This window comes from Carassius carassius, chromosome 30 (genome assembly GCF_963082965.1).
Source record: "Carassius carassius chromosome 30, fCarCar2.1, whole genome shotgun sequence".
NCBI classification, from domain to species: Eukaryota; Metazoa; Chordata; class Actinopteri; order Cypriniformes; family Cyprinidae; genus Carassius; species Carassius carassius.
The window spans coordinates 9734671-9753498 of NC_081784.1; the positions used below are offsets into that span (position 1 = coordinate 9734671).

An 18828-nucleotide genomic window follows, 5' to 3' on the forward strand; every position below is an offset into this window, starting at 1 on the left:
TATTTCCATCAGCCATTACCCCAGTCTTCAGTATCACACGATCCTTCAGAAATAAATCTGCTGATTTGGTGCTTGAGAAACATTTGTTATTATGAGTGTTGAAAACAGTTGTGCTGCTCAATATTTTAGTGGAAATGTGACATGTTTTTAGTATTTAAAAAAAAAGTGTCCCTTACTGTTATTTTTGATCAAATAAATGCTTCCTTGCTTAATTAAAAATATTTATTTCAAAAAATATTATTGGCCCCAAACTTTTGAATAGAAGCCTATGTTATAGAAGTATAAAATATAATTGAATTAAAACAACAATTTGTCTCAAATTATGCCCTCAGAGATATTAAAAGAAATCACATGATTGCAGGACTCATTCAGTCCAGTGACGTCGCTGTTAAGGCGTGGTGTGTGGATTATGTTGGTCCTCCACCGTCCCATAATCCCTCTGTGCTGTCCACGTCCCCATGGCCGCGATCGAGCTGGCACTTCATCCGCGTGAAAAACACAGCAAACCGATAACAAAAACCTGCTCGTCCATATGTGGATATAATCCGGCAACCAGGTCTTCGTGATTCCTGTGGATTTAACACGTATAACCCGGCGTTTTTCTTTGTTTATGTCTTGAAATTTTGAGCCATCCGGAATCCAGATCCGCCGCTGATTAATTATTATGAACGTTACGTCTGTTAAAACAAACCAATATAAATAACGCTAGTTGTTCTTAGCTTGAATACATGAAGCCCTCTGTGCTGTTAGAGCGTTTTCTGTGTGTCTGAAAGGCCCGTGTCGTTGATCAAGGGTTAGATCCGGATCGGCTCATCATGTCGTCCTGGCTGGGAGGGTTAGGCTCTGGCCTGGGGCAGAGTTTGGGGCAGGTCGGGGGAAGCTTTTCTTCTTTTACCGGACAGATCTCTAATTTTACCAAAGATATTCTACTGGAAAGCGCCGAGGAAGTGGAAGGTGAGTGGACAACAGTCATCTAGATCATATGACTTCCTATAGACATTTAACACTTTTACAGTATTTGTACAGTATGGTCTGCTGTTTTGTTATATAACTGGCTTTAACAACAACTGAAAGTGTTTGATCGTTTTGTTTATTAGGCGTTTATTTTTTTGTAGGCTAGACTAATGAATGTGACAGTTTTATGTTGATTAGTTTATGAATACAGTCAGTCAAGTTGTTCTTGATATTTAGCCTAAATATCTAAGTTAAACTCACTGTGAAATGTGCTACTTGTGACTATGAATAGTTTGGCAGTTTTTTAAAGATGCGATTTGTTTACATTGGCATCTCGTCAAAGTAATTAAAGGGAAAGTGCATTCAAAAATGAAAATGATTATACTTTCCAAACCTAAATGGCTTGCTTACAAAAAGAAAAGTTTGGGACCTGCAGCCTCCAGACAGAGCCTGCTTTTGAGAAGAAAGTCATACAAGTTTGGAACAAGAGGTTAGGGTGAGTTAATGGCTTTCATTTTTGAGTGAACATTCCCTTTAGGATTTCTATCGTCATTCTCTGCAATTGGCATATGATTGCATATATAATGGGCTAAAGTAATTCTAGTAAAACAGAGTAAGAGGTTTGTTACATACAGCTGCTGAATCCCTATCAGAGGTGTATCTTCGGCTGGAGTTTAGGAACTTGATCTTAATCCAGAAAGTGATGGATGTGTCTCAGTTCTGTTGCTTTCTTTTGTCAATGAGGACTTAATTATGTATTACTTTGGTGTGTATCTCTGGCGTGTCTATTGTTGTATTCTGCCTTATTAAAACACAGAAATACAGTTGTTTACCAATAAAAACCTTGCTGGTATTAAAAGTAAATATGCCCGGTTTGACCATCGGAGGAGTGGACAGAAACACACAGCACACTGAGAACTTTGATCAGCAGCTTCCAGCAAAGCAGACAGACCTTGAGTCAATATGTCATGTCTCAAGAAGCTTTGACCTTCGTGTTTCAAAGCTATTTCAGACTTACTTAAACTTACCTGCTTTTGTTGTCTTTTGAAACAACAACACCAAAGTACATTAATAAATGCTGTAAGTATTGTTCATTGTTATTTCATGCCATGTATTGCAATAAATACTTTTAACATATAGAAACTTATTATACATTTTTACCAGTGTACATTAGCCATTTTTTAGGCTGGCTGCTCAGAAGAGGCAGGTGTGACACCTGGAAGGGTTTGTCCTCTTCCACAACAACAGAGACCACCTACAGTGATATGTCACTACTTATTTTGCACATCTAGACATTGGAATATTTGCCCACTCTTCTTTGCAGAACTGTTCAAGTTTAGTTAAATTTGATGGTGACTGTTTGTGGACTGCAGTCTTCAAGTCACTCCACAGATTTCAGCGGGGTTTAAGTCTGGGCTCTGACTAGACCATGCAAGGACATTCATTATTGTCTCATTCAACCACTGTGTGGTGAGTTTGCTGTGTGCTTTGGGTCATAGTTATGTTGGAAGGTAAACCTTCTTCCCAATGACAACTTTCTGACAGAGGGCAGCACTTTTTTTTGGTGCTTAAAAAAAAAAACTTTTGTTATTTTCTCCAGACAGAGTCTATATTCATTTAAGTGTACTTGTCGATTATAGATATGTAATATTCTGCTGGGGCTGTGCAGCTGCTGGAATAAAATAACTGAACTTGATCCTCCTGGAATGTTGGTATTTAAAGGGACAGTCACCCAACAATTGTCTAAATGTGTCCTTGACTTTGAATGATTCCTGTGTAGAGTGCAAATGTAGTAGTCTATTTTTACTCTCTGTACACTTGTGTTACCCTTTAGCCTTCTCATTCAGTGAGGTCTTGTGGTCAGTCAGTGTACCATCTCTTCCAGTGACTTGGTAATGTTGGACAGTTTACAGAAGAACAGAAGTTCCCATCACCAATTTCCTGTTTTATTTTTAATTCGATAAATGGAAAGAACTTGTCACTCTATGATTCACACTTGAGACAATTGCTGTATAATAAAGCTGCATGCACAGATGTAGTCTCAGCTATTTCATTACTTCATTAAATGTCAGTGTGTTTTTCTTTCTTCCAGACGCTGCCTCTGAGCTGCAGGTGTCCAGCTCTAGATTGCAGGAACTGGAGACTTTATATGCAGCACAAAAATCAGAGGTGATTTATTGAGCACAAAAAGTCCTAGTCTTGATGATGAAGTCTTGCCGATATTTCATAGTTCTTTCATGAGGGCTTATGTGTTGTGTGCTTTAAAATTTAAGACTTTTCTTCTTTCTATTTGCACGCGTTGTTTTAAAAAAAAAAAAAGCCCAATTATGAACCATAATTCAGTTACAGGATGAGTTGTTTCAAAATATTTTGTCAGTACATTAACATCTATAATTGTTTTTTTTTATTTTTTTTGTTTCTTTGCATTTGATTTTGTGTGGTTTAGTATGAGCGCTTGCGGAGAATAAACTCTGAGTTGGAGGAGAAGCTAGAGGCGGCAGAGATTCAGGTCAAACAGCAGTCAGTGGAATACAGAACCCTCCTGCAACAGAAAGAGGTGGGTTCAAAACGAACTCCACTACTATTTTGGAGAAGAATTACAATATACCTAATTATAGTGGGAGAATTTTCTGAAATTTCAAATAATACTGTTAATATTGTGTGTATGTTTATTGTTGTAAAGGTGGAGATTAGTCACCTCAAGGCCCGTCAGAGTGGTCTGCAGGAGGATATTCAGAAACTCCAACATTCCGCTCAGGCTGCAGCCCGCTCATTCTCCTCCGATTCCGCTGCTGTACTTCCTATTACCACTGCTGCCACTACTACTACTTCGTCTTCCTTTCTGCACCGGTCTTCAGCTGTCCATCAAGGCTTCCATGGCGATGAGGTGGACCTCAGTGATGTCCTGTGGTCACAGCAGGAAATTAACCATCTTTCCAATGAGGTGCATCGTCTAGAAGCTGATGTAGCCCACTGGAGGAGAGTTGCACAGGTCACTTTTAAATTATACCTCGGACACAGTTTTACAATTGTATCATGAGAGAGCGATGACATAAAATTAGACAAATTAGATTTTTTTTTTTATTTAACAGGCATCCAAGCTACCAGGAGTTGATGGTAACGGACACCAAGGTGAAGTTGTGAAAATGCAAAGAATGATCAAGGTGAAAAACCTTATGAACTGTAACAGAGTAGGTCAGCGCTTGGAATCAGGTTCTGTTTTTAACCTAAATGACATTCTGACCCATTCAGGAGCTGAGAGAGGAAATGGCACGGGAGGTGGATGAGCACCAGCATGAACTGGCAGCATTGCAGGATGCCCAGAGGCTGAAAATGGCTGAAATCTCAAAACGGCACAGAGAGGAGCTGGCAGAGTATGAGGAAAGAATTGAGGAGCTTGAGGAGCAGCTTCAAAGTGGTGAGGAGGAATATTATCGGAATATTATTATAGGAGGCTTTAGTACTTTTTACATGCAGATGAAGTGTTTGATTTTTAATTGGGAGGTAATTTTCAAATGAGCAGTTGATCTTTGAGTACAATGCTGTGTTTATCTCCCTCTTCTTCAGAAGGTGGAAATGTTGCCCAAAAATCAACCACTGTACAAGACTCTGCCAAACTTCAGGAATTGCAATCGACCATACAGTCTTTACAGGAGGAGGCTGAGCTTCAGCGCAAACAGCACAGAGATCTGTTGGCCAGCTTGGAGGAGGCAGAGCATCAGAAGACCAAGCTAGAGAGGGAAAAGGAGGAGGCTGCAGTAGAAAATACAGAATTGTTGCAGAATTACAGTCGCCTTCAGAAGTCTGTAAACGAACTCCAGGCTCGAGTACAGGAACAGGAGGGGAAGTCTATGCTGAAAACCCAGCATGAAAATGAGATACAAACCCTGAAAAAAGCTCTGGCAGGTATAGAGAACACACAAAATTGTGTGTGATCAAATATGTTCCTGGATGGCGAAATCCGTTAAACTTTATATTTGTTATATATTTGTATATTATTTTCTAGGTGCAGAGAAAGAGATGGCTAGATTGAGGACTCTCAGTGAGGTAAATTTGCTAAAAACCTTCCTCTGCAAAGTTTAGATATTTGTAGACCAAAAATATTCAGGTCTTTTAGACATGATGAGGATTCTAAATATAAAACAATTGATATAAATGTTTACAATTAAGAAAAAGTATTTGGACACTTTCTGGTTGCCTCTGCAAATAATGTAAGTGTGGCTTGAGTGTCAATACATTTTACACTTTTCTTTTTTTTTAAATTAATTCAGAGCAGTCCTACAGAAGAGGTAAAACATGCTGACATCCTGGAGCTCAACACCATCATTGATACCCTCAGGAAAGAGAAGGAAGAGCTGGAGAGAGAAAAGGTTTGTATATGTTGACAAAGTAATGTTACACAATAATACCCGTTTCTTCTTGTTTTTAGACAGACGTTCAGTATCTGTCAAATCTAAAAAATCTTTGAAGAAGATATGGTGATCAATACTTCAATAGCTTTTTGAAAGAACACTTGCATGTTATCATGGAAATGGTCATTTTTGCTTAACTGACATTAGTTTCATACACTTTTTCTTTCTTTCTTTCTTTTATCAGCTTGCATTAGTTGAGAGACTGACTCTGGCCAAGGAGAGACACGAGGGTTTAGAGTCAGAAAGTGCTGTGGAAATATCCCAGGAAGTTTCCGACTTAAAGAGCCAGCTGCATCAACGGGAGCAAGCACTAAAACAAGCACATCTTGATATAGAGACACTCAGTGCTGAACTGGAAGAACTGGACAGGCAAAACCAGGAAGCCACACAGGTACTCTTTTTGAGATCATGTATGATCATGTAAAATTATTGGATCTGTTGAATGTGTTTCTAATTTGAATCGATATACTAAATACTTGTTCAATGATTTTCCTCCAGCATTTTATTACAGTCAAGGAACAGCTGTCCTTGCAGAAAACCCAGGCTGATGCAGAAAAAGCTGATCTTCAGTCAGATCTCAACTCCTCTCTTGACCAGAGACGGACTCTTCAACTGGAACTGGAAGCTCAGGGGGAGAAGCTAAGTCAAAGTGCTTTCTCCTTGAATGAACTGCACATGGCAAAGCAGCAACTGGAAACCACGGTAAAGGAGCTGAGGGAAAAGTTGTGCAAGTCACAGGATCTGGGCAAAGAGCTGCGGCAGGAGACCTCTGAACTCAAGAGGGCGCTTCAGGAGAGAGAATCAGAACTTACTGCACTTTGTGAGAAGTTAACTCATTCTGGGGAGCAAGGGAATGAGTTAGAGGAACACAGGAAGGTACTTGATGCAAGGGATGAAGAGATCCAGGGCTTGAGAGCAGAGTTAGCAGAAGTAAAGTCCTCCTACGAGAGGGCCATTTCAGAGGACTTTGAATTGAAAATTGAAAATAGGAAGTTAAAAGAAGAGTGCACTCAGGCTTTGGAGAAGATTGACAGTTTGGAAAGGCGGATCCAAGATGGTCAAGCCTCTCTTAACAGGATTTCCCTGGAGAAAGATACTCGCATTGAAGCCTTGAAATTAGAGAAGAGCCAGTTAGAATCTGAGCTAAGTAGGACTGAGAAGCGACTATCAGATCAGACCAAACAGTATCAACATACCATCGATGAACTGACCAGAGCACGCTCTATGGATGCTTCTGCACTGCAGACAGAACATGAGCGAATGGTGAAACTGAATCAGGAAAAAGATCTCTCCATTGCAGAGCTCAGGCGTGAGATGGAGCAGATGGTCTCTGACCACAAAGACACCAGTGAGATGCTAGACATCACTGTGGCAGGCCAAAATCAACTCACTGAGCTTCTGCAGGAAAAGGATGCATTTGCAGAAACCCTAAAAGCTCAAGCTGCAGAAACACAACAGGAATTAGAGCACAAGTTCTTGGGCGCAACTCAGGAATGTGACTCTCTGAGAAGGTCAGTGGAGGAGAAAGACAAACAGCTTGGAGTCATGAAGGAAGAAAACAGCCATCTAAAAGAAGAGATTGACCGTCTGAGGGACCAGCAAAGCAGACCGCAGTTATTGTCAGAGCCGCGGACACTGGACATCATCACAGAGCTTGAGACTGAGGTGGCCCAGCTCAAAGCTGCCAGAGATCAACTTGAAAAAGAGGTCCAATCTTTGAGGAAGCTATCAGAGGAACAGCAGGCTACACAGCGTTCTCTGCAGGTGCTACAGAGTGAATTAGAGCAAGCAAGGACAAGACATGAACAAAGCTCACTCAATTATGAAAGACTCATCAGTGCTAAAGATGAGGAGATTGCCCAGCTTCAGTCAGAAGTGGAAGGCCTGAGCACACAAGGACAAAGTCATATACAGTCCGTAGAAATCCTACAGGAAGACAAGACCCAGTCACTGAATGGTGAAAACGGTAATGAGAAACATGACCTTTCAAAGGTTGAGATTGAGAAACTTGTGAAAGGAATCAGTGAGAAAGAGACTGAGATTAACCAACTAAATGAGAAGAACCTGTCTCTAACCAAGCAGCTCGACCAACTTGTGGTCTCTCAGAATGAACTGGGAAAGCTCTCGCAGATGGTGCTTCAAAAAGATTTAGAAATCCAGGCGCTCCATGCTCGTGTGGCTGGTGGCCATGGTCAAGATATGGTGTTCCTGCAGCAGCAGTTGCAGGCATATGCGGTGGAACGTGAACAGGTGTTGGCTGTGCTCAACGAGAAAACGAGAGAAAACAGCCAGCTACGCTCAGACTACCATCGCATTATGGACATTGTTGCATCCAAGGAAGCCGCCTTGTTGAAGCTCCAGCAAGAAAACCAGCGGCTCTCCACAATGAGCGACCCTTCAGGCAGTCAAGAGATGTTTCGAGAGACCATTCAGAACCTTTCCCGCATCATTCGTGAGAAGGATATTGAGATTGACGCCTTGACTCAGAAATGTCAGACCCTGGTCACTGTCCTCCAGGCATCTGGTGGCGGTGATTCTGTTAGTGGTGGCTCCCGAGGTGTTAGCAGTAACCAGTTTGAGGAGATCCTACAAGAACGTGACAGTCTCAAACAGCAAGTGAAGAAGATGGAGGAGTGGAAGCAGCAGGTGATCACGACTGTGAGGAACATGCAGCATGAATCTGCTCAGCTACAAGAGGAGCTGCTCAAGCTCCAGGGGCAGTTTTCTGAAGATAGTGACTGTAGCTCACAGCTCTCGGTGGATTACACCAGACTTATTCAGAGCTATGAGCAGAAAGAGAAAAGGCTGGGATTTTTGAGTCAAGAGCTGGCACAGGTGCAGCAGACCATCAGCCAGCTGAGCAGTACCAAAGATGTCCTGCTTGGGAAGCTTGGCAATGTCAAGCACTCTCCAGAAGCTTCTGCTACCCAGGCTTTTGCCCCTCCAAACCTGAAGGGGGCAGCACCACCTGGCCAAGATGAGAGCCATCATCAGGAGTTGCAGTCAATGCAGAGAATTTTAGCAGAGAAGGAGAGCATAATAAGAATTCTGCAGGAAAACAATCATCGCTTGTCAAATTCTGCATCTCTGTCTGAAAGTGATCAGAGAAGCCATGCAGAGGAGCTCAAGCAGGCAAGAGAGAAGCAAGAATCGCTACAGCGCTCCCTCAGAGAGAAAGATCTGCTCATTAAGACCAAGGGAGACCAACTCAGTCAGGTGACGTACAATTCTGATGTGTTGAATGGCTGTTTTTAAATACACTTAAATAAATCTCTAAATGATTTTGTTAATCTTAAACTTATGTGACATTTTTTCTGTGCTATCTAGGTGAGTGAAAATTTACGTAATCGCGAAAACGACAATGAGGTCTTGAAGCAGGCTGTGACAAACCTGAAGGAGCGTGCGTTGATCCTGGAACTCGATGTGAAGAAGCTAAAAGAGGAGAATGAAGCGATAGCAGCAAAAGCTCGTGAGAAAGAGACAGAGTTCCGTGCCCTTCAGGAGACCAACATGCAGGTGTCACTGCTGCTTCGGGAACGAGAGTTTCAGTTCAGCGCTGTGAATGAGAAGGCTTCTGCCATTGAGAAGATGCTAAAAGATAAAGAGCAGGTTTGTCTGTTTGTGTGTCTTTTAAATATAAAAAATGTGTAAAAATTACTCTATTTTGATCAAATAAATGTAGCTTCGACAAGATTAGGAGACTTATTTCAAATACATAAAAATCCTACATCCTACAGTTTTGAACAGTAGTAACTGTTGAATTTTATTTTATTATTATTATTAATTTTTAAATCTCTCCTGTTCACCCACCCTCCTAAATAACTGCAGTGAACACAATGCACTTTTATAATGTTAATGCCAATGAAGGCATTTAATTTTTTCTTGACTTTTCTGGTTCTATATGTTGTGAAATTGATCCCTTCTGCCATTGTCCATACTGCAGGGTAAATCTGGTGAGCTGAACCAATTGTTGAATGAAGTTAAGTCCATGCAGGAGAAGGCAGTGTTGTTTCAGCAAGAAAGAGATCAAGTGATGATGGCTCTCAAACAAAAACAAATGGAGACATCCGCTCTTCAGAGTGAGGTAGCAAAGCCCAATATTACACATTATTAATTTGCTTTGTTGCCTTACTAAAAGATAACATTTCATATCAATTTAATATCCAGTTGCATCCATCAAAAATATATTTTTATGGGGGAATTACTGTACTTTCATGTTTTTCCTTTATGTAGCTGCAGCACACACGCGATAAAGAGCAGCGTCTGAAGCAGGAGGTGGAGCGTTTGCGCAATCACCTGTTAGAGATTGAGGATTCGTACACTCGTGAGGCTTTGATAGCTGAGGACAGAGAGGGAGAGCTGAGACGCAGAGTGGCACTCCTGGAGGAGCGGTTAGCATCTTCCTCCAATGCCGTGGAGAGCGCAAGGTGGGTCTGTTTTAGTCTGTTGGTGTGATTGCTTGGTTTCAAACCATAGTTTGCATCCAACGTGTTCCTCCTGCCCTCACTAGTCTCTTTTTATACTGTTATTTGTTTCCGTAATCATATATGCTTATAAAATTAGGGGCCAAGCAATGAAGGTATTTTATGCATTAGTCTTCTCCTCCTCCTCTTTTTCCTACTCTTTAGTCATCGTCTTCCACTCTTGAGCCTATGGCAGCCCATAGACCCATTTACAGAAGTTATCAAAATTTGGCATACGGATAGAGAACAGTGTCAACAATAGCCACAGTAAATTTGGAGTCTCTACCTTAAACCCTTCATCAACTCAAATTTGCATTGATGCTTATGTTATTAACTTATGAGCCATAAGGGCCAGAAACAAAATGATTCCAGAATTCCTTGGCTCATGCTGAATCAATCTCACCATTTAACATAATTTTCTGTCATGAAAGTTTTCCCGTCATTTAGATTTTTTTCAAAACCTTGTTTTTCAAACTCATCTGAGACAGTGTGTCCGATTTTCACCAGGCAGGGCAAGACTTTTTTTTTTTGATCAAACCTTTTTTAAATAACTCGTCATAAAATGTCACCCAACACTTACCAAATCAGTTTTGTTGCAGTGCCATTACTTACTACTAGTCAAAAGTAACTGGTCATTTTTTAATTATACATTACAAGTGATTGTATCTATGAGGTTCTTAAAATAACTGTGTGTGTGTGTGTGTGTGTGTGTGTAGTCAGCAGGCTAGCCTGCAGGTCGAGTCTCTTCAGGAGCAGCTGAACGGAGCAGTCAGACAGAGAGATGAAGTGCTCATTCAGCTCCGTGCTGCTCAGGATCAGATCAACCAGTATGCGGTGTCCCTCTCTAACCTGCAGATGGTGCTAGAACAATTTCAACAAGGCAAGCATGCACATTATTTTTGCTATTCAATTTCTATTGTAATTTATGAAGAGAATCATCTTTCTTTTATGGAATGATGACGTGTATCTCTCTTTACAGAAGAAAAGGCCATGTACTCAGCAGAACTGGAAAAACACAAGAGAGAGAAAGAAGAGTGGAGAACTAAAGCAGAAAGATTTCAGGATCAGGCGGCCTCTCTGCAAGTCAGTTCAAACAGACATATACAAACCTCTGTTCTTTCAGCACAGTGTTTGACACAAGGATTTATGTTAAGGTTCGATGTCTGTGTGTGTAATCTTAGATAAACCTGGATGAAGCTACCGCAGCTCTAGAATCTGCCTCCCGCCTCACTGACCAGCTGGACCTCAAAGAGGAACAGATAGAAGATCTGAAGAAACAAGGTGAGGCCCAATGTTTGTTAATGACTTTGTGGAAATCAAAGCATAAGAACTTTACTAGGAAATCTCATTGTTTAACAAGGACCGTGGTTCTCAACCTTTTTGTCTTTGAGACGCTCATTGTCCAATAACCCCCCCCCACACACACACACAAACACACACCCATATTAGCTCATTTCTATGGTATTTCTGCTGGAATTATTACAACATTGGTTGTTTTCAAACTTTATTAACAGAAACTTGAAGTGTATATATATATATATAGGGGTGTAACGGTTCACAAAATTCACGGTTCGGTTCGATACAATACACTGGTGTCACGGTTCGGTACGTTTTAGATACAGCAAAAAGAAAAAATTGGCAGATAAATTTCCTTGATTTTTAAAAAATGTTTTATTTATTAAAACTAACAAAGTATGTTTTTTTTTTTTTACATTGAACAATGATGGAGCTATTCTTTACCCATCTTCTATGGTGTTTTCTTAGCAGCATACTGTATAAAACAAAAACAGCTCCTTATAAAAAAAAGAAAATGTTATATTAGTTATATTAGAACAAATACAAAGATGTAACTTTTTATATGGAACTCTATAAATCTTTATATTGAGTGTGTTTTTACTCAATTGGTTCTCTATAGGGCATATGTTTTTTGGAACAAAGCAGGAATTACGGTCTGTCTGAAATGGGCTCGTGAAGGAATATTGTAACAGGGCTCAATTACATTAAGCATGTTCTTAAAACCTACGTTTTCCATTACAGAGTAAGGCGCTCGCTCACTCAGTACGCGCTGAAGGCTCGTTGCAAAATGGCTAATGCGTTTAATAGACCAGAAATAGAAGATCCTCCAATAACCAACAGGTCTGGTGTTTGGGTGCACTTTGGATTCCCTGTAAGCTATAATGGTGATGATAGAATCAATGGTAAATAGTAAGGTCTCATATTCGCGGCTATAACGTAAATGTAGACTACCAATCGCCGTGGTGATGTCTTTTGCCCTGTTTGAATCCGTTGGAAATGTCTGTCTAAATGCTGCGGGGATAGTTTGTTGCGTGTATGTTTCTCCTTTTTTCCGTCTTTTCCCAGATACTGACACACTAAGGTGATGTCGGCGTAAATGAGTTGACATGTTTCAAGTATTCCCGCTGGTGTTTTTTTTTTTTTTGGTGTAGATGCGACATATCGTTGTTGTTTTTTATCCACCACTCTCTTGCCATCACCATTATAGCTTACAGGGAATCCAAAGTGCACCCAAACACCAGATCTGTTGGTTATTGGAGGATCTTCTATTTCTGGTCTGTTAAACGCATTGGCCATTTTGCAACGAGCCTTCAGCGTGTACTGAGTGAGCGAGCGCCTGACTGAGTAGCCTAACATAAACATATAAGTTGGTGTTTTTTTCTTCTTCGGGGGTGTCAGGGGCGTTGCCTGTTACGTCGTTTGGGTTATTGGGCTACTTTGTTGAACGCATATAATTATATTTCACAATTTTTATTGGAATTTTTATTTTCCAAATATAATTAATTAGTCCAACGAACCGTTCGGCCCTTAATGCGTACCACGTACCGAACCGAAAGCCTCGTACCGAACGGTTCAATATGAATACGCGTATCGTTACACCCCTAATATAAATATATATATATATATATAAGTTAATTAAACAATTTATTTTGTGATTCTATAAGATTCAAGATACTGATTCTGCTAATAGATGATTGTAGATAATGGTTAAGGCCACTTTTTTATTTATATCTTAATTTTTTTCTGTTAGTTGGTAGTATTTTAATGAATTTTGTCCCATTGGACGTGTGCTGAGGCCCCAGCTCCCTGGTTGAGAACCACTGAGCTAGGATCAAGGAAGAGTACAGAAGCACAATTCAAATTAAGGACTAATGAACCATAGCAAAAACTAAGGCTGGGTATCAGCATTTATTTCCTTATTCAGTTTGGTTCTGATTCAGAAGCTGTCAATTTAGTTTGATGAAGAATTAGAAAAGGAACACAATCCATTTAGGACTAATCAACTGCTGACAAAACTAAGGCTGAGTATTAGCATTTATTTCATATATTTATTATAGTGTTCCTGTAGCTCAATTGGTAGAGCACTGCGTTATCAAGCGCAATGTTGGGGGTTCGACTCCCCAGGAACACATGATATGTAAAAATTGATAGCCTGAATGCACTGTAAGTCGCTTTGGATAAAAGCGTCTGCTAATGCATAAATTTAATTTAATTTAATTTCCCGATTCCCTTTCGAAACAACTAAATCACTCTCAATTTAGTTCAATTCATATTTCAGTAATTTATTTGATTCAATTGAATAACATAATGTGCATTGTGACTGAGTTCATTTCTTGGTTCTTGATTTATAAAAATAATTATGATTTTAAATCAGTCAAAAAGCATTTTTTATGACTTTGTTCATTTAATTACCCCTATGAACCTGTGTTGCACAGCACTTATAATATAATATCCTTTCAATGACACAATCCTATAAAAATGTTTTGCAAAAAGACTTGCTCTCAAGCTCAGTTGACACATTGTTTGAAATATTCTCAGATTTATAGCACTGTGAACCATTTTTCTGAAGAGACTTGTGACATCAACAGGACCAGCAACATCAGGAACCAATAAATTATGTTCGACTCTTTGAGACTGTGCTTTATGTAGTTGTTTGAATTTGATTCATATCAGTGCAGACATTAAGAGACGTGTGTGAGAGAGATGCAGAGAGCAGCCAGGTCTGTAGATTGTATAGATGTTTAGCATTCGCTCTGTCAGAAAAATAATATTTATAGCATGTCAGCCAAACTGTGTAGACAAAGCTTCTCTTTTTCCATCCACCCTGTCTTTCTATCTCGGCTTATCCATTTCTTCTCTGTCCGTATCAAGCCCCAAATCAACAATACGGAGCTGTCGGTCTGAGAGGGAGAGGAGGGTGAGGGATGAGCGGTGGGATTTTTACAGCATCTGTCAAAGAACGACTGAAGAGACCATAGACAGAATGATCCAGAATGGTTCATTTTTGCATAGCGAAGAACAAGTGTAGCCGACAGACATTTCAGGGTGTTTATCACAGACAGGAACTCTCGCACCCTTTCTTATCGCTCAGTTCGTGTGGTCTCAGGAGGTGAAGGCTCAGAGGAAAAGGGTTCTGAGGAGCCAAATGGTCTGGATCAGCAAGGGGTGTTTGTGATAAAGGCATTTACAGCACGCCATATTCATAGACTTCTTTGTTTCTACTCCATGAGACATTCCCAGACACACTGACTGAACCCCATACCACTGTTATTACTGTTTATATTAAGGTGGAGACACACATACTTATTAGTTCAGTGCAAACACTTGTTCTCTACTGTTTGCATTTATGCATAACAAAGTCATATACCACCTCCTGCTGAAAGCTGTGTTTGTGAGATGCATCCAAAATGAACACTCACCAAGTGCAAGTAAAATTGGCTTCGTCTAGAAACTAAACTTACTTGTCAGTGGCTTATGACTTTATAAGTCATTGACTTTATAAATGTATAAAAAAAAGTTTGTGGTCGGTATAATATTTTTTTTTAATGTTCTCAACAAGGCTGAATTTATTTGATATTATTCAATTTCATTGCCAGCATTGAAAATAATCATGTTTGTAGAAAAAAAAAACCTTAGACACAACCATATCTGACAGAAACCAGACATTAGCAAAGTAAATAATTTTTTATTCATGTGTTGGTTTTATGAATTAGCCCATAACTCGTAAACTTAACTGTGACAGCAGTGCATGAATGAATACCACAAAATACTCAAACTTGTACCTGTGTGTGTTTGCAGTGGATGTGAGACAGGAGATGTTGGAAGAGGCTCAGAGAAAACTGATGAACCTCGTGAACAGCACCGAAGGCAAAGTGGACAAGTGAGTCCAAAACACGTCGGTCTTAGAAACATATTTCATATATATGTAGATCCAAATATTTTCAAAAGGGTGTTCCTGTGAAATATCACCTAACATGATTAACTTCTGACACAGGGTTCTGATGAAGAATCTTTACCTGGGCTATTTTCATACCCCCCGAAACAAGCGCTCTGAGGTGCTGAGGCTTATGGGTAATGTGCTTGGTTTGGACCGAGATGAGGTGACAGAGGTGGGTCAGTGCTTTCTGCTTCTCGTACTATAGATTTCTCTATATCCTCTCTTCTGGATTCACTTTTTAAAATGAAAGTATTCCTCTTCATCAATGCAAATGTGCTCGTGTCCAATTTACCAAAGAGAAGGAACAACAGTCTCGTTTACTATTTACTATTTGTCATTTCCTTCACCATTCTGTCTCACCTGTTTTGTAAAAATCCCTCCTAATTTTCATCACTCTCAAATGTGGCTCTGCTCCAGTCCTTGTCTCACTCTTGAAACATGACTGTTAAACATGTGTTGATTTAATGTTTGACCTCCTGAATCCTGATGTCCGGTTCTCCGCCCAGCCTCTTACTACATTTTTTTCCAATGATCTCTTGTTTGATGTCAGCGTGAAGGTTTTTTAATCAGATGTTAAAAAGATTTTTCCACTCATCTTACCTCATGTGTTTAATTTGGCACAAATCTCAAGCTGCCCATGACGGACTTGTTGAAAAGGTCCTAGTTTTGAATCCTTTTGAAGGATGACTTCAATGTGTTTGGTCCTTGCTGGTATTCTGGGTATAGAGATTCCTGCTCTTGTTCAGACGGCCTGCACTAAATGACACTTCATCACTCCCGGAAACTGTGCACACATATGATCCCATTCATTTGGCTGTCAGCTAATAGAGCTGATTTGTTTTCTGTTCGAATTGCTGTTTCTCCGTTTTGATGCTGGTGGGGCTGATTTTCTCAATAACAGGAATAGATTAGTTCTGATGATAGAGCAGGATGTGGCTTAATTTTTTTCTCGGAAAAGCCATAGTTTTTAGCTATTGTCCTCAAAGGGTCAAAATCAGTATGGGGTTTTTCCTTTTTCAAACAAATTGCACTCCAGTCATTCACAACCGCTTTTTACTTTCATAACGTGTTGTATGTCCAAGTGAACCTGGATATTCAGTGAGGGAAAAATGTGAATTAATTGGATTGTGAAGCATAGATGTTACCAGATTGAGAATGCAAGTTTGCTCAAACCCTAATTGGCTGTTTGTAGATGTATTTGGCTATTGGTTAACATTTATTTAATATCTAGGTCTAAGTAACTTTAGCAGAAAGGGAAATTTATTTCCGAGGAAGAGTGAGTTATTTTATTTTTTGTATTAGCATGCATAAGGAATCGTTCACATTATGTCAAGAAACGTGCATTAAGAATATAAATAGTACCTTACATAACCTTGTTATAGAATTTAATACCTAGCCTCACACCAGCATACATTTTTGATCTGAATTAAGTTACTGAGGCATTTTCTAGATGAAACTCACTTAAATGGCAAATAAAGTTTTTTTTCTTTAACTTTTTCATTACGGAGTATGCTGTTTATATATTAAAATGTTGTTATTAAATTTGTTGACAGATAAAGCAAGCAAACATTATGAGAATATAGACAGACAGCAGACAGAAATCAAGAGTTAGAGACTCGCAGGAAGAAAGAAATAGACTGCTAGACAGACAAAGACTGAATTAGATGACGGGCCCATGCCAGTCTTACACCAAAAGCATTTCCTTACCCACAATCCCATAGAAGTAGGATGGGGTCTGGCAAGAGAGACTCCAGCTATTCAGCAAGTTGTGAGCAGAATTACTCAACAGCCTCCAGAGAAGAAAGAGGGAGAGAAGGAAAGTAAATATGAGTATGCGTGTTTCTGCGTCACACAATCCACTTTCCATTTCAACCCATATCTTCTTTCTTCACTCCTCTCCACACCTTTCTCACATTTGTTTATGCTACACATTAAGTTTTCCACTCGAGATCTCTGTTTACAATTTTAAAGACTAAGAATAATCCCAGTCTGCTTTTTGGTAAAAAATAAATAAATAATAATAAGTCTGATTCAGTGGTTTTATATCAAAGGTGTAGCTTTCATTTGGTCTGAGTGCTTTGAGGACACATACCCAAAGACCACACACACACAAACATTCCCTCTGGCCTACTGTCCTACTGACTTTTAATGTTTTCTCTTTCTGCAGTTGTTACAGGAAGAGGGCAAGAGTGGGATGACTGGATGGGTCTCGAGTTGGCTAGGAGGCAGAGCTGTTCAGAGTGTACCCAACACCCCCCAAAGGCCTACACATACACATAACCTCAATTCGGTGGGTGCACTTATGAATGCATGAACACACATTACTATACACATGCATCTTCCTCTTACACTAGTCTCTGTTTTAAAGTCCTTCTCTGAGATGTTTGTGAAGTTCCTGGAGGTGGAGTCTACTCCTGCTCTTCCTGCCCCTAAATTGCCCGTTTATGACATCAAGCCACTGAGTGCGCCCCCACCTGGCCGGAGTACAGCAAGCACACCTGCATCAGGTATAATGTCACATAAAAACTAGTGATGCACAATATATTGTTATTGTTATGTTTTAATTTATTGTTGTTAGCAATTTTTATAGGTATAGGCCCACATTGGGTTTTTAAATATATGCATGATAATTTTATAGTTTTTATAAGCTTATATACAAAGCAATTTAATGTAATATTTAGTGCATCTCAAAATAAATTGTTTACAATTATTTATTTTTTACGAATTTAGTTAAAATATTTATATTATTATTTATAATATAAAATATTATTTAAAAAAAGTTGTTATTCTTTAATTTATTTAGACAAAATAGTATAGAATTTAATATTAAATGCTTGTCAATTATAGGTTATAACATGAAAATAATTTTCAGCTTATTCTTATTGGCCAGAATTTTAATATTGGTGCATCCATGATTAAAAAACTTTATATTTTATGGGCCAGAACCATTTATACCAAGGATGTTAACTATAAGGTTTTAATAATCGTTTTTATTCTTTGAAAATGTGGAAGTCCCCACCAATGCTATAACAGTAATGACACAGAGGAACAATATCGTTGGAATGACTTTCAGAAAGATTTCCTCCTGATAAATGATACAAACATTAACAACAAATTAGGATCCATCTCACGTCAAAAAGTTCCAGCAGCATTTAAAGCTGCAGACAACATAACTGAAGTGCCTGCTAGGTACAAACAGTACATTATCGCCTGTTGGTCTGGACACTAGTAATATAGCTATCATCATAGTTATCATTCTTGGTCCTGTATATCTGTGATGACTTCTAACATTGCTTGTGTTCTTTCAGGTGTTTCAGGTCCAGGTAAGCGCACCGGGGATTCAAACCCCTTCCTGGCACCCCGGTCTGCAGCCGTACCCCTCCTCAATCCTGCAGGTGCAGGCAGCACTGCAGGTTCTGGGGGCCACCTGCTTATGAAGCCAATCTCAGCCGCCCTGCCCACCTTTACACCTGTACCTGTGTCGGCTGAAGCAAGCGGTGGAGCTGTGCTGAAAGATTTACTCAAGCAGTGATATCAGCCACCTGTACTGCCACTCAAAGCACTTTAGCTTATCAGGCCACTACGTTCCAGCAGATGGAAACAGAAAACTGGGCCATGTCATGGATTCAAATATTTACTAAAACGGCTGATTGCCATTGGAATAAAAAATAAAATAAAAAAAATAAAAAATTAAATTTGACTAAACTGAGACCTTAGTTTGACAGAATCGACTTCTGTTTGCAAACTGTGGAAGATTATATTATCG

General features: G+C 39.6%; 1 protein-coding gene across 3 annotated transcripts; it reads left to right on the forward strand.

The window, feature by feature from the left end:
- Nucleotides 1-413: 413 nt before the first annotated feature.
- On the forward strand, nucleotides 414-18738 carry LOC132110541 (thyroid receptor-interacting protein 11-like). 3 transcript variants are annotated; one of them, XM_059517238.1, is made up of 23 exons: nucleotides 415-954; nucleotides 3047-3123; nucleotides 3401-3511; nucleotides 3638-3946; nucleotides 4047-4118; nucleotides 4207-4372; nucleotides 4522-4860; nucleotides 4961-5001; nucleotides 5226-5324; nucleotides 5551-5757; nucleotides 5865-7119; nucleotides 7264-8582; nucleotides 8694-8975; nucleotides 9310-9450; nucleotides 9600-9793; nucleotides 10546-10709; nucleotides 10809-10912; nucleotides 11011-11110; nucleotides 14924-15005; nucleotides 15120-15234; nucleotides 17230-17352; nucleotides 17431-17569; nucleotides 18371-18738. In XM_059517238.1, the coding sequence occupies exons 1-23, from the start codon at nucleotides 816-818 to the stop codon at nucleotides 18592-18594; spliced, it is 5802 nt and encodes a 1933-aa protein (XP_059373221.1). In that variant the 5' UTR covers nucleotides 415-815; the 3' UTR covers nucleotides 18595-18738. The 3 variants fall into 3 exon arrangements, with proteins under 3 accessions (XP_059373219.1, XP_059373221.1, XP_059373220.1); XM_059517237.1 differs by having other exon boundaries at nucleotides 418-556; nucleotides 793-954; nucleotides 5865-8582; XM_059517236.1 differs by having other exon boundaries at nucleotides 414-954; nucleotides 5865-8582.
- Nucleotides 18739-18828: the final 90 nt, after the last annotated feature.

Bases quoted from the DNA above. Each gene is read 5' to 3' on its own strand.
- LOC132110541 (XM_059517236.1), top strand. From the start codon at position 816: ATGTCGTCCTGGCTGGGAGGGTTAGGCTCTGGCCTGGGGCAGAGTTTG. The intron at 5,002-5,225 runs GTAAATTTGCTA...AAATTAATTCAG, and splicing joins GATTGAGGACTCTCAGTGAG to AGCAGTCCTACAGAAGAGGT. The intron at 10,913-11,010 runs GTCAGTTCAAAC...GTGTAATCTTAG, and splicing joins ATCAGGCGGCCTCTCTGCAA to ATAAACCTGGATGAAGCTAC.